Raw genomic sequence first — 14860 nt, forward strand, 5'->3', positions numbered from 1 at the left:
TCTACCCAGACGCCCTTCCCCAGACATCCTAATGTCCTGTCGTCTGCCCTCAGTGTATATGTCCCTTCCCCAGACGTGCTACTGTCCTGCCCTCTGCCCTCAGTGTAGATGCCCTTTCCCCGACGTCCTACTGTCCTGCCCTCTGCCCTCAGTGGATATGCCCTTTCCTCAGACATCCTACTGTCCTGCCTCTGCCGTCAGTGTATATGCCCCTTCCCCAGATATCCTACTGTCCTTCCCTCTGCCCTCAGTGTAGAGGCCCCTTCCCCAAACGTCCTAGTGTCCTGTCTCTGCCCTCAGTGTAGACGCCCCTTCCCCAGACTTCCTACTGTCCTGCCTCTACCCTCAGTGGAGATGCCTCCCCCAGACGTCCTACTGTACTGCCTCTACCCAGACGCCCTTCCCCAGACATCCTACTGTCCTGTCGTCTGCCCTCAGTGGATATGTCCCTTCCCCAGACGTGCTACTGTCCTGCCCTCTGCCCTCAGTGTAGATGCCCTTCCCCCGACGTCCTACTGTCCTGCCCTCTGCCCTCAGTGTAGATGCCCTTTCCTCAGATGTCCTACTGTCCTGTCCTCTGCCCTCAGTTGAGACACCCTTCCCCAGACATCCTACTGTCCTGCCCTCTGCCCTCAGTGTAGACACCCTTCCCCAGACATCCTACTGTCCTGTCATCTGCCCTCAGTGTATATGTCCCTTCCCCAGACATCCTACTGTCCTGTCGTCTGCCCTCAGTGGAGACACCCTTCCCCCGACGTCCTACTGTCCTGCCCTCTGCCCTCAGTGTAGACGCCCTTCCCCAGACGTCCTACTGTCCTGCCCTCTGCCCTCAGTGTAGACGCTCTTCCCCAGACATCCTACTGTCCTACCTCTGCCCTCAGTGTATATGCCCCTTCCCCAGATGTCCTACTGTCCTTCCCTCTGCCCTCAGTGTAGAGGCCCCTTCCCCAGACGTCCTAGTGTCCTGCCTCTGCCCTCAGTGTAGACGCCCCTTCTCCAGACTTCCTACTGTCCTGCCTCTACCCTCAGTGGAGATGCCTACCCCAGACGTCCTACTGTCCTGCCTCTACCCAGACGCCCTTCCCCAGACATCCTACTGTCCTGTCGTCTGCCCTCAGTGTATATGTCCCTTCCCCAGACGTGCTACTGTCCTGCCCTCTGCCCTCAGTTGAGACACCCTTCCCCAGACATCCTACTGTCCTGCCTCTGTCCTCAGTGTAGACACCCTTCCCGGGACATCCTACTGTCCTGGCTCTGTCCTCAGTGTAGACACCCTTCCCCAGACATCCTACTGTCCTGGCTCTGTCCTCAGTGTAGACACCCTTCCCCAGACATCCTACTGTCCTGCCTCTGTCCTCAGTGTAGACACCCTTCCCCAGACATCCTACTGTCCTGCCCTCTGCCCTCAGTGTAGATGCCCTTCCCCCGACGTCCTACTGTCCTGCCCTCTGCCCTCAGTGTAGATGCCCTTCCCCCGACGTCCTACTGTCCTGCCCTCTGCCCTCAGTGGATATGCCCTTTCCTCAGACGTCCTACTGTCCTGTCCTCTGCCCTCAGTTGAGACACCCTTCCCCAGACATCCTACTGTCCTGTCCTCTGCCCTCAGTTGAGACACCCTTCCCCAGACATCCTACTGTCCTGCCTCTGTCCTCAGTGTAGACACCCTTCCCCAGACATCCTACTGTCCTGCCTCTGTCCTCAGTTGAGATGCCCTTCCCCAGACATCCTACTGTCCTGCCCTCTGCCCTCAGTGTAGACACCCTTCCCCAGACGTCCTACTGTCCTGCCCTCTGCCCTCAGTGTAGACGCTCTTCCCCAGATGTCCTACTGTCCTGCCTCTGCCCTCAGGGGGAAACCCCCTTCTCTAGAAGTGCAGCCCATCCCAGCTGCTGCCTGCAGGAGGCCTGTGTGACCACTGCCAGGCAGGGTGCCCTGGGTCAGAAGTGACTCTGTGGGTTGTCCTGCAGGCCAGGGGCAGGGCTCACACTTCCCCAACACAGAGCAGCCTTTCCAGCACTCATTCTGGGTTCCTGGCCACCTCTGCCTGCCCCACAGGTGCTGAGACCACGTGGCCTGCAGCCTCTGGGCTCCTCCCCACAGCCTCCTCTTCTAGCCAGGTCATCTGCCCAAGATGCCTGCCCAGCCACCCCTGCAGGAAGTACACCCGCTCTGAGACATGGTGGGTCTGCTGCCCCCCAGTCCTGGCTGGCTGTGCAGCTGTGACACAAGGCTCAAGCCTGAGGACCCACCTAGGCAGCATGGGCAACAGGCTTGGTGGCACCTACCTTCTATGGCAGCCACAGTCTGCTCCCTGTGGCGCTGCTCCTGGGCCGGCAGCACAGTGCTCTGCATGTACAGCTCCCCACCACCAGGAGTGGAGCCAAGCCGGTTCACCAGCTGCAGGATGGACAGAAACCACTCAGGACCCCTATCCTCAAGGGACAGAGCTGTCTCTCGACCACTCTGGTGGTCTTTAGTTTTAGGTCCCCACTGAGACTGTGTCCCTCAAAGGGGACAGGGCTCCCAGCCAGGGCCTCGCCCAGGCATCTTGCACTGTGCAGATGGCTGCTGGCTGTGTGTGGCTCTGAGCCCCTGAAGTGCAGAGCTGGCTGGGTCTCCCTGCCTCCTGGAACTTGCATGTGGGGCCCACATGCAGGAGGCTGGCCTCTAGACAAGAGCCAGAGACTGGAGCCTGGGGCTCTCGGAGGCCCTGTAACGGGCACACACCTGCTCAATGTCACGGTGTGCCAGGACAGGCCCTGAAGACCAGAGGCTCAGACTGGGCCTTGCCTTCAGGAGCCCCAGCCTTGGGCCTCTGGACAATGAATAGGGACAGGGCAGCTCTTCCTTCTGTAGGGTCCCACCTATGTGACACCAGGCAAAGGTGGAAACTAACACTACTTTTTACATAAATGGATGAAAATTGAGGTCAGCACTGGGTTCCCTAGAAAGGCAAAAACCAAAGGGCTTCTTTGAGAGGGTGGGAACAATGGCAGGTGGCAGGGCTCAGCTTCGTGTGGAAGAGGAGCAAGGCCAGACATGGTGTGGTGGGTTGGGGATGATGGGTTACAGTGGCCTGGTGTCTCCGGGCCTGTGCCAAGGGCCCAGGCCCTTCCCTTGTCAAGCCCCAGTGGACAGCTGGCCATGAGGCTCCTTGCCCACCCATCTTACCTCGCATTCATAGTGTCCCAGGTCATCCTTGCCAGCTGCTCTGACCACAAGCACCAGCAGGCCGCTGCGGGGCTCACTCAGCATCTGGTACTTGTTGCCCATGGTCAGCAGGGCCCCATCTTTGTACCACCTAGAACCCGTCACAAGAGTCCATGAGGCAGGGTGTGACATTTCCTGTGCTACAGAGCAGCTGCCCTGGCCCAGATGCTACAGTCCTTGGTGAACCCACCCTCTGGATGCCCACATCCAGCTTGGCCATGCTATCTTGTGGCAGAGGCCCCATGCCCAGTGGGTCTCAGCCCCACAATGCCCTCTCTTCAGTGATCAGACAGTCACTGTGCCCAGCCCCGTACAGCTGCACAACCCTTGTGTTGCAGACAGGAGCCTGAAGCCCCTTCCCTGGTGCCCCACCATGTGCTGGCCCACCTGATCTGAGGGTGTGGGGCGCCTTCGATGGTGCAGGTGAGCTGGGCATCCTCTCCCTCCACAAAGGGTGAGGCCCGGACCTTGTTCACAAACCGTGGCGGGACTGCAGGGTGGAGAGACACAAAGAGCCACTCTGATGGAGCTGGGGGTGTCCGAGCCCCCACATTCTTCCTGAGCCCTAAGTGAGCCCATGACCACATAGGGCTTCCACCCTCCCATGCCTGCCTGCCTGCCCTTCTCTCCCACCCACACCCAGTCCCTCATCACAGTGAGCAGAGGGATGGAGGGCCCTTCCACCCATCCACCAGAGCCACATGGTGGGCTTGGTCAGGGTGTCTCCCTGCCCCACGGGCCTCCAGGCTCACCTTGCACCAGGATCTTTTCCAGGGTGCTGGCACTGCCAGCGGCGCTGGTCGCAAAGCACATATACTGGCCAGAGTCGACCCCAGTCAGGTTGTCCAGGATGAGGGTGCAGGAACCATCTGGGTCTTCGATGAGGATGTGGTGAGGGTCCACTTCCACTGGCTTCCCATCTAGAAAGGAGGAGTGAGGGCTGTTGTCGGGCTGGGACCTTGTAAGCCTGCCCAGATGGATGAGAGGCTGGGGCTGGTCTGTACCTCTCTGGGTCTGTCTCTGTTTCTCTCTTTCTCTCTCTACCCTCTCTACACAGAGGGTGTGGCCCAGACCTCTGTCTCTGTGTCTCTGTGTCCACCTTGGACATTAGCTAGAGGCAGGGCCAAATGAAGAGACCTGAACCTGACAGAAGACATCCACATGGACAGCTAAGTCCATGGTCACCCCACCGCCCCAGTGTGACTCCCTGCGGACCTCCCATGTGCTGATCACGCCCAGCTCCCTGGCTATGGGCCCATCCTCACTCAATCCCACCAAGCCTACAGCTACATAATCCACTGCCTAACACCCCTTCCCTCCCACCCATACCTCGTCCCTCATCACAGCATGCAGAGGGATGGAGGGCCCTTCTACCCATCCAATCTGCAGGGGGCTTCGAGAAGGAACTCAAATTTCCATGGCTGTGCTGGACACAGGCACCAGGCCACCCAGTTGTGGACAGGGACCTCTGGGTTCCATGGCGATGATGTCTGCATCTGAACTCTGGCCTGAAACTGCATGTGACTCTGAGTTCACATAGTGGACCCCTTAGCACCAGCCTTCTGCTCAGGGGGAGCCAGGCATCCTGCTGGTCTTCCTGAGGCCACTAGTGCAATGTGCCCTTGTTGACCCAGGGGCTGCTGCAAGTGGCATGGCCATTTGGTTTGACAGTTAACCTGCTAAGCTGGGACAGCTCCACGCAAACACCTGGCAGTAAAGCGTGGATGCCACACCCCAACTTTCCAGCCTTTGTGTGGCTGGCAGAGGAAGTGCCAGGCCTTGCTATAGCACAGAGGCAGCCAAGGTAATGAGAAGATGAATCGCAACTTGATGTCCTTGTATGGCCATCAGAAATGGTCAAAGAGAGCTGGCTACTAGAGTGATCACCACCAGCTCTATCTACTTGCTGCCCCCATGGGCCCAGGTTGTAGGCACATACATAGGTCGTGCAAGCCCAGCAGCTCCGGATGGGTGGCTCCGAATGGGGTTCCCTGGGAGCGCTCCCCTCCTGAGAGGTAGGGCCCAGCAGAAGTGAATTCAGTCACTGAGGGCACTGACTGGAAGGGATGGGTGCTGGTCTCCAGAGGTCAGCAAGCTGCTATAAAACCAGCCTGGTCCTGATCCCCTCTCTTCCTGTCACTGCAACTGCTCCTTCCCCCTGGCAAGACTCCCAAGAAGTCATGAGGCCACCAAGGGGAACCCCACCAGATGGCACCATGCCCTTTGGACTTTGAATCTGAAAACAATCTCTTCACTTTATAAGTAACCCAGACTCAGGTGTCTTGTTGGCACATCAGGAAATGGACACGTCGCACGTTCCTGAGACAGACCATTTCATGGCTAGAGCCCTTGATGAGTGAAGCGTCCCCTGGGTCTGGGACTTATCCCCTGCCAGACATGGCTGTCAGATACCACTTTTGAAAATCAGCTCTCAGCATGCAGCGGGGCTTTGGAGGAAACCAGATGCCCAACCCAGTGAGGCCTTGTGATCTTCCACTCAGGGATAGGCCAATTGGACTCCCTGAGGAACAAGAGATAAGGGCTGCCCAGCATTCATCAAAAGGAAGAGAGCTTCTTGAATGAGTGGATGTCCCCCAAGGGCAGGGTGGGCTCTGCTCTCCACTCCACTCCCTGATGCAAGGCAGCTGACTCCATGAGAATCTGGATCCAAGGGTCTCCACTCATGGGCTTGGGTTCGCATGGTCTAGCTAAACTGAAGCCCACTGACATGGCAGCTCGCTAGCCTCATCACCCAGGAAAGGAAGCTGGACTCATTCATTGTTTTGGGGGCTGGCCAGAGCTCTTGGCACTCCTGGGCCCTCTCTGCCTGGCTGCCCTTCCTCGCTAGCTTCCTGGGGTCCCTCCCATCTCTCTGGCTTGCCGCCCCTTCACTTATGTTCCTCACCTCTCTGACTCTGTGAATCCCAGATCCCAAGCCTTGAAGCCTGCCTTATCTCTTCACGCTCATTCCACATTCAAACTGACCTCAGTCTCTCTCTCTCTCTCTCTCTCTCTCTCTCTCTCTCTGGCACCAGGAATTGAACCCAAGGGCCTTAATCACATCCCAGCCCTTTCTACATTTTATTTAGAGACAGGGTCTTACTAAGTTGCTTAGGGCCTTGCTAGGTTTCTGAGGCTGCTTTGAACTTGCATCCTCCTGTCTCAGTCTCCTGAGCTGCTGGGAATGTTTTGAGGGCTGTGCACTAGACCTGACCCATAGTTTCAGACAAACTATATGCCAAGGACCTGCCTGCCATCTCTCACCTCCAGCCAGACATCTCTCCTAAGCTCTAGATTTATTCTCAAGCTATCCCCTCCATAACCACCTGGAGCCCAATGGGTACCTGGATTCTTCAAAACCTCACAAATCTGGGTTTCTTTCCTCCCTGCCCAGCTCAGAATGTATCAGCCTGCCTCCCTGTGGGTCTGCCCCACCTCTGTGAATAGGACTAGTGGCCTCTGGTGTCCACAACCCCTGTGCTGCTCCCTGGATGCCATCTCTCTTCCACACACCCCATGCAACCCATCAGCAAATCTGGCTGGCTCTGCCTTCAAAATGCATCCAGGATGCAACCATGGCCACCACCACCATGATGCCATGTCCCTAAGCAGGCCCTTGGCACTACAGCCAAGGTGACAGATGACAGATCTGAACCATGCCCCCTGCTGCTCACAAGACCATGGGGTTTCCATGTAGTCAATGCTCCATGCTGCCCAAAGGAATCATGTTGATCCCTGGCACCAGCAAGGTGCCTTGGGACCCGAGAACAGTCTGCCAGGGAAGAGCCTCGGATTTTCTGGAACCTTGGGCCACAACAGATGGGCTAGCCTAGGGGTTTGTGGCTCAGGACCAGACTGGACACTCTATTTTACAATGGCATTCATGGAGGAGGCTCTGGCCCATGCTAGCCTCCATACCAACTAGGAGATTCCTGGTGGGTGACCCGGGCCACGCTGGCATCCATGCCAATGAGGAGATTCTTAGTAGGTGACCTGGACCACACTGGCATCTATGCCAACAATGAAATTCCTGGGGGGATTCTCAGGCCATTCTGAGAATAGGTGACCCAGGCCATGCCAGTGTCTATGCCAACGACGAGATTCCTAGAAGGTGACCCAGGCCATGCTGTGTCTATACCAATGAACAGATTCCTGGAGGATGCTCCAGGCCACGAAGGCTTCTATGCCAATGATGAGATTCCTGGTGGGTGACTAGGGCAATGCTGGCATCTCTACCAATAATGAGATTCCTGATGGATGCTCTAGGCCAAGCCAGCACTACGCCAACAAGATTCCTAGTAGGTGACCCAGGCCATGCTGGCATCTACGCCAATGACAAAATACCTGTGGGTGACCTGGGCCATGCTGGTGTCTTCACCTTTGACGAGATTCCCAGTGGATGACTAGGGCCATGCTGGTGTCTATGGCAGTAACGAGATTCCTGGGCCACACTGGCATCTACACCAATGAGGAGATTCCTGATGGATGACCCAGGCCACACTGGCGTCTACACTAACAATGAGCTTCCTAGTGGAGCTCCATGCTGTCTTCTATGCTAACGTGAGATTCATAGTGGGCTTCAGGCCATTAATCTTGACTTCAGAAGGACTAGAGCCTGAGGTCAGCCACATGAGTGGTCAGCCATGCAGGTCTGACAGAGTTCCAGTGACAAATGCTGACGTCAAGTCTCATTAAGCCTCCTGGTTGGCATAGGTCTGTTTGTGTTCTCAGGTGTCACTGGGAGGAGAAGGTGCTCTTCCTCACTGCACTGGGAGCGGGAGGCTGGGAGCTCATAAGTGGTGACACTGGACCCTCCCGAAGTGCTCTTCTTTTTTCTCAGGGGCTGCAGTCTTGTCTTTATGCTGAAGTAAACCCTAACCCTGAGCATAATAGCTCTGAACTCCAAAACCTTCTAGTGAATCACTGAACCTGAAGGCAACCTTGGGGACCAGTGAACTGGACGTCAGAATTGAGAGTGGTCTCGGGACCCCAAGCCTATGGAGGTGCAGGAAGTGAGGATGATCTTGGGACCCCAAGCCTGTGGCAGTGTCAAGTGAGACGGGCCTGGGAGACAGCTGACCTCCCTTGACCTTGGCAGCTCCCATCCGTGAGCCACGTAAGGCCTGTGCTCTGTGACCCTGAAGGCGCAGTGTGATCAGCACCCTTCCTGGCCCATTAAGTTTACAGGCCTCTCCTGCACCCAGGTGCCTGCCTGTGGCCCCCTCTGTGGTCCTGGTGCTCTCTCGGCTGCCCTCAGGCATGTCTGTCTCGGCCCTGTGCTGACTCCTCACCCTGCTCATTCCCTAGGGTGGCCATGGCACCACCTGACTTACCTGTTCACTGTCCATCCCCAGGATGTTTGCCCTTGAACAGGCCTGGACTGTCTCTTGTTCCCCATGCCCAGCCCACTGACCAGACCCCATGCTGTCCTCAGCCCCCGTGCAGCCCACCCCTGGTAGGGGTTCCTGTGAAGGGTCAGTCTGTAGGCCCTAGCAGGTACCCTTGTACCAGCTGACAGTAGGCTTGGGTGTGCCAGTCATGCGGCAAGCCAGCTTTACAGTTTCCCCCAGCTCAGCCGTGCAGTCAGCCAGTTCCTCTTCAAATTCCAGAGGACCTGAGGACACATGTGGGGGTCTGAGGACTTTGAGGGTGGGATGTCAGGCCTATGTCCCCTGGGTGCACCCTGGAAAATTGCCCCCAACAACAGCAGTGGCCTCACATCCAAGGGCCTGGTTACTGACTAAGCTGGGTGTGGCTGCACGAGGCAGGGACAGACCAGGGTACAAGACCATCACACCCAAACATGACCTGGTCAGATACTCCAAGTCTGGAGCTATGCCATGTCCCCACTACATCCCTTGTGTCCCAGGGTCAGCTCAACACCTGCTATGGGGCTCCCTGGGAGGCCTAAGCCATTGGTCCCTCAGCTAGATCTGACCAAGGGGAGAACCAAGCCACCAGTGCAGAAAGCAACCCATGCCCACGTGCCCGGCCTGGGTGCAGCCCGCTGGGCATCTAAGTGATGTTCAGGTCCCCACACCAGCACAGCACCAGGGACACTCACGCCACACAGGCAGGGCCAGGCGCTGCTGGATGCTGCTGATCTCCTTCACCCAGGAGTGCTTGATGATGACTGTGCACGCCTGCAGCAGGTACTTGCGCACAGAGTCCTCCTGCTCATGCCACACCTCGAAGGCAAGGTCGTCCGTCCCCTTCCACCTGGTCGTTCAGGTCAATGCTACTTAGCTGTTGAGGGGTGCAACATCAGTGGGAGGACAGAGCTAAGCATCCCTAGACAGACAGGGTCCAGTAGGGCTATGCCCAGGTCATCCCAGAACAATGGCAAGTTCTGCTCCAGTGGCCACCCTGGAGCCCAGGAACAGGGAAACCTCCACTGGCCTGCATGACACCCCCAGCCCCTGGCACCACAGACCTTCATCATATTCCAGAACACATAGCTGAAGGTGTCGGTGCGCGAGATTCCTCGGGGCTTGCAGATCATCAGGTGGTTCCGAAACAGGAAGACATGGCGATTGTGGCCCTTCCAAGGCATTCGGGCTCCTGGTGCGCCCTCCCACACAATGAAGTGGCCCTGGGGTGTGAGTAGATGTGGTTGGACTGTGGTTGCCTGGCCCCATCCCTGGGCGCAGACCCCAGGGTCATCTATGAGCCCAGCACCCACAAAAGCCACACCCCACCACATGGCACCAGACACAAGTCCCCCCACCTGGCGGATGGGCTCCCCCAGGGCCTCCAGGGTGCCGGGGTAGTTCTCCATGAGGGACACGTGCAGCTTGTTCTCAGCACGCTGGGGCAGAGCTGACACGACTGCGTAGGCCTGCTCCAGAAGGGCGCAGTTCTGCTGGTTCCGCGCCTTGTTGTGGATCAGCTCCTGAGGTGGACCAAGGGTCAGGACCCAGACCGCTTCAGCCCCAAGGCCTGGCCTGGACATTCAGGGCTGGGGCAGGACAGGGCTTCCCACCTTGAGCAGAGCCTGGTACTTCTGCACCCGCTCCACCGGCTGCTCCAGGTAGTGCTGCAGTGGGGTTGGCAGTAGCTGTGAGGGGTCCCCAGCAGACAGCATCTCCTCAGTGCATTTCTGTAGGCACCACAGGGTGGGTTTCAGGCAAGAAAGCACAGCTCCAGTTAGGGCATCCTGACAGTAGAGGACATCCCAGGGGCACTCTCACACCTGGCCCTGAACCTGGACAATGGCTGTGTTACCATCTAGCTGGACGCATGCACAGAACTTGGGCAGTGAAGTGGCCAGCCCAGGAGCACAGAGCTACAGGGCTCAAGGGTCCCTGGGGACTGTGGGGAAAGAGATCAGGGAATATGAACTAAGGCCATGAGCACAGGACAAGGGCTAAGCCTCAGGGGACTTTCAGGTCAGTGAGTTTTCTGGTGGGAGTCAAGGCCAGCACTAGGCCTGGGAGTAGCCAGGGAGGGGTGCCGTGGCCAACGCCATGGAGCCAGGCATGGGCACCTTGTAGAACTCCTGGACGGACGTGCTGACAACCACGGACTCTGCCTGCACACGGCCCACCAGGAACTCCAGGTACTTCTCAAAGGCTTCCTGGTTCTTGATGAAGCACATGGCCACATCATCATCTGTGTCACAGCGATGCAGGTCCTGCAAGAAGCTGCCACAGAGAGGAACAGGGTCAGGGACAGGGTCAGGCACAGCTCACAGCCCAGTCCTGGGCCCTGTCCTTGAGAGGCTATGGTTCTTGCCCAGGAGTGGGTTCTGGGTTAGTGAGACTGAGTATACTAAGCTGGGTGTGCAGACATGTGGGCACGTACAGAAGTGCATGGGTATGTACACTTGCCCACGAGTGTGCAGATGTGTAGTATGTGAGCATGTATATGTGGGTACATGCATGTACATGTGCACGTGTGTGGGTGCATGTGTGTATGCATGTGGCTGTGCATGTATACACAAGTGTGCAGATATGACCATGCATGTGTGGCATGTGTGTATAATATGTGTGCATGTGTTTGCCTGAATGTGTCTGTGGATGTGCGCATGGCACACACATGCACTCAAATGCTTGTGTGAGTGTGCAAGAGTACATGTGCATGGAGATCAGCATGCATGTGAGTGCACATATCTATGTGTATCCAGCATGTATGTACATTTTTGTACAGGATTCACATATGTATGTGTGCACACATGTACACTATGTGCACACACATATCAAGCACATGTCCATGCACCTTTGAGGCTGGGTGCGTGAGCATATGTGGTGTGCACATGGGACTTCCCGTGTGCCCGTGTACATTCATGTGCATGCACATGGGCCTGTGTGAGTGCTCATGGGTGGCAGGTATTCTTCAGCCTTCAACCCATATGGCGAGCGTCTGTCACTGGGGCATCACACAAGTGGGATGTGCCCATGGGTAAATCGAGTTCCTACCCCAGCTGCTGAGTGTCACCCTCCACGAGGCCTGACCCACAGCTGTGCGTGCACCTCACATGTATGTGTGTGGCCTTGCCTACCTGCTGTGGAAGCGACTGATGTCCTGTACATTGCGAAAAATGACTGCCTTCTGGCTGGCCACGGCTGCTGGTGCTGTTTGTAGTGGCTTTGGAGGAACTAAAGCTCACCCACGAAGGTCTGCTCTGAGCTCAGCAGTTCCTGGATGACAGAACTGGTGGAAGAGTGGCATCAGGGAGTGCCCAGCAGCTGCCCTGCTCCCACTGTCCCTAGTCTCCACATGGGGACTAGGGATACATGGAGAGCTTGCTCCCTTGCACTGCAGTTAAATGGGGTTCCTGTGATCAGGAGCCTGTCACCCAGTTTCAGAAAGTGGGTAGGTGGTGGAGCAAGGGCACCACCTCTTCCCCAGGAAGCCCTCCCGAATGAGGCTCTGGGAGGGCACAGCTACAGAAACCAGGGGCAGGACCGTGACCTAAGGAGGCTCACACAGCTTCAGCAAGCACAGGTCCCCCATGAAGAAGCACGGCAGAACGCCAGCTGGCCCTTGAGGCCCAGCAGCCAGCTGTGGCTCCACTCTCAACCCTCCCCAACACATACCTCAGCCTGGTCTTGTACTCATCCTCGGACACGGCCTCGGGGAATTCGGGGGCCTCACTGGGCCCCCACTCAGGAGACAGCTATTGAGAAACAGGAGTTTGTTCCAGGGCACCAGTTTGTTCCACCTCCTCTGTGGCCACCGGGCTCCTGTCCCTTACTTCCAGGTTTCTCTGGCGAAGGGCCAGGATCCCAGGGCCTTGGCACCCTCCCCCAGCTCCGGACTACCATACCTTGAGCCTCTTGTCCAGGTAGGCTGGTGACACACAGCCTTGCCTGGAGGGGCTGGACTTGGTGGGCTTGGTGCGCACAAGCCAGTGCAGTGGGTGGGCTGAGTCCAAGACCTCCACATACTGGCCTTCCCGCAGTGTGATGGCATCCTGCTCGGCCCCCAGGGGTAGGTAGTTGGCCATGGCCACATAGATATCAAAGATCTGATAAAGAGAAATGGGCCTAAGTCTTGGGGCCAGAGGGGTGAGGCCTGCCAAGGCCCCCCATTGCCCCCCACCTCTGAGGAGGGATAGGTTCTCCCAACCCCCTAAAACCCCCAAGAGCACAGAGGGGAGGGTGCTGAGTCCAGGGGTTGAAGAGGTACCCAGTCCAGGGCCACAGGGCAGGAGCCCCCAGGGTCACTCTGCACAGATGGCAGTGAGAGGGCTGGCTCCTGCCAACGTGGATGGGCACCTAGACTGTGGTTGCTCACAGCGCCTTGCTGCCCACTGCCCCCTGCAACCCAAGAGGTGGTGGGCTCTGGAGGCAAAGGTGCGCTCTTCACAGATGGCAGTGAGAGTGACATCAGAGGTAGTGCTCTGCAGGAACCCACGTGCAGAGACCCTGCCCTCTGCTCTAACCTCTGGTGTCCCTTGGTGTCTCTGGGGGTGATGTCCCTTCCTTGGTAGCACCAGGCCCTTGCAGCCCCCCATTGTCTCTTCAGCAAGTCAGGCCCCAAGCCCTGTTCCTAAGGGTCCTAGCCCACCCACTTCTCCTTGGGAGTCCCCATCCTCTGACTCTGAGGATGACTCCTGGACGCTGGAGGAGGGCCGCGACCGGCCATGCCGGGGGGAGGTGGACAGAGTCTTGGACTCCTCATCACTGTCACCTCCAGGCACCTGCAGCTTGGCTGGGCGAACACAAGAGTTGTGATGTCCCTGGAAGGCTGTCCCCCTACTGCCTACCACCCAGCCAGTCTCCAGGGCTCCCAGGCACAGAGTCCTAGCTAGGCCCCATGCGAGGACACAGGGTCCCAGCCTCCCCTGTGGTTGGGGAGGTCCCATCCTGGCCCCCTCACCCTGTGTGATCTTGGCCGACACCATCTCAGTGATCTGGGAGGTGAGTTTCTGTAGGAATTCCTCTGTAGCCACCTCAGTGAGGGACAGGTGGCTATGGGCCTCCTCAGCCACCAGGGCCTCCCCTGGGAGAACAAACACAACACTGTGGGGTCATGCTTCCCCCAAAAGTTCACTGCAATTCTCCTAGGGGCTGATGGTGAGCAGGAGACCAGGCCCTGGCAGGGAGACCATGAGGTGGTGCCAGCAGGAAGAGACCAGTGAGGTCAGCAGGATGCAGAGCCTGTGACCAGGGATGAGAATGAAGGGAGCGGGTCTGGACAGAAGAGGCAGCAAGTGGCCAGAGAATGGCAAGCACAGCTAAGGGGCAGCAGGTGGCAGGCAGGGCTGCAGGCAGATGGTGAGGGAGCTGAGGACAGGGCTGGGCAGGGTCCAGCCTGGCATCAGGCTTGAGGCAGGGTTGGGGCTGTGGGGGCCGAGGTGACTTTGTGGCTCTTCTTAACATAGCCCACTGGGCATGGGCCCCCTGACCACAGAGGTCAGAAATAGCTCTGACTCCAACCAGAGCTGGGAGCTGGCCATGAGAGGACAGGAACCTAGAGCCCAGGCTGCTCAGGTCCAAAGGGCGGCCTCCCCTGCACCCAACCCGGGCATACCTTTCCTCTGCCCAGCAAGGCCGGTGAGACCAGCAGACTCTGACATCTGTGCTGAGATGGCTTGGGTGGTCCTGAGGGGAGGAGGGGTGTCCTGCCAGCCCAGCTTGGACCCCACCACTCTGCTCCCCATAGAGGGGGGCCTAGGGGCCAGGACACCACAATCAGTGGCTCCACACCAGAAGGGGCCCATAAAAACTTCATTTGATAGTGTGGAGAAGCTGCACAGGGAAGGGGGTGGCCACCCACAGGGCTACACCACCCTAGCCCACTGGGTAAGTCAGTCAGGGCACCCACTCACCCCTGTAGGAAGGTAGAAATGAGAGCCTCCTTCATCTTCTCCTGCTCCTCCTCCTTGGGCACTGTCCAGAGATCCAGGGGAGCTGTCAGGACCAGTCCTGTACTCCGATACCTTGAGTCCTGGGCTGGGACCCCTACCCAGGACATCTAGACCACCCTGGGGGCCCTGCCTGCACTGTCCCTAAGAAGCCCTGGCAAGGGTCTGTGCCTAAGCGCCCACCTCCCTGTCCACTCTCAGCACTTGGTCACCCATGGGGTTGGGGGACAGGCCTGCCCTCCAAGCACCATCGCTCAGAGGGGCTGAACAGAGGGCTCTGGGCAGGGCCTGCAGGCCATCTGTGCACCATGCAGGCAGGGCTGAGGTTCCAGGCCAAAC

The 14860-nt window shown here is 57.9% G+C and overlaps 1 protein-coding gene across 1 annotated transcript in view; it reads right to left on the reverse strand.

Annotated features, from left to right (window-relative positions):
- The window catches only part of LOC144373729 (obscurin-like), a 49801-nt gene that overhangs the window by 9206 nt on the left and 25735 nt on the right, over positions 1–14860 (reverse strand). Inside the window, 19 exon segments of the mRNA XM_078036739.1 lie at positions 2286–2397; positions 3172–3301; positions 3598–3700; positions 3963–4130; positions 8711–8824; positions 9275–9416; positions 9418–9456; positions 9644–9802; positions 9938–10102; positions 10193–10309; positions 10697–10853; positions 11711–11780; positions 11783–11862; positions 12249–12328; positions 12479–12679; positions 13226–13365; positions 13534–13656; positions 14188–14258; positions 14486–14546. Of these exon segments, the coding sequence (XP_077892865.1) occupies positions 2286–2397; positions 3172–3301; positions 3598–3700; positions 3963–4130; positions 8711–8824; positions 9275–9416; positions 9418–9456; positions 9644–9802; positions 9938–10102; positions 10193–10309; positions 10697–10853; positions 11711–11780; positions 11783–11862; positions 12249–12328; positions 12479–12679; positions 13226–13365; positions 13534–13656; positions 14188–14258; positions 14486–14546 (2232 nt within the window).

The sequence above is a fragment of the Ictidomys tridecemlineatus genome, unplaced genomic scaffold, assembly GCF_052094955.1.
Source record: "Ictidomys tridecemlineatus isolate mIctTri1 unplaced genomic scaffold, mIctTri1.hap1 Scaffold_462, whole genome shotgun sequence".
Classification (NCBI taxonomy): domain Eukaryota; kingdom Metazoa; phylum Chordata; class Mammalia; order Rodentia; family Sciuridae; genus Ictidomys; species Ictidomys tridecemlineatus.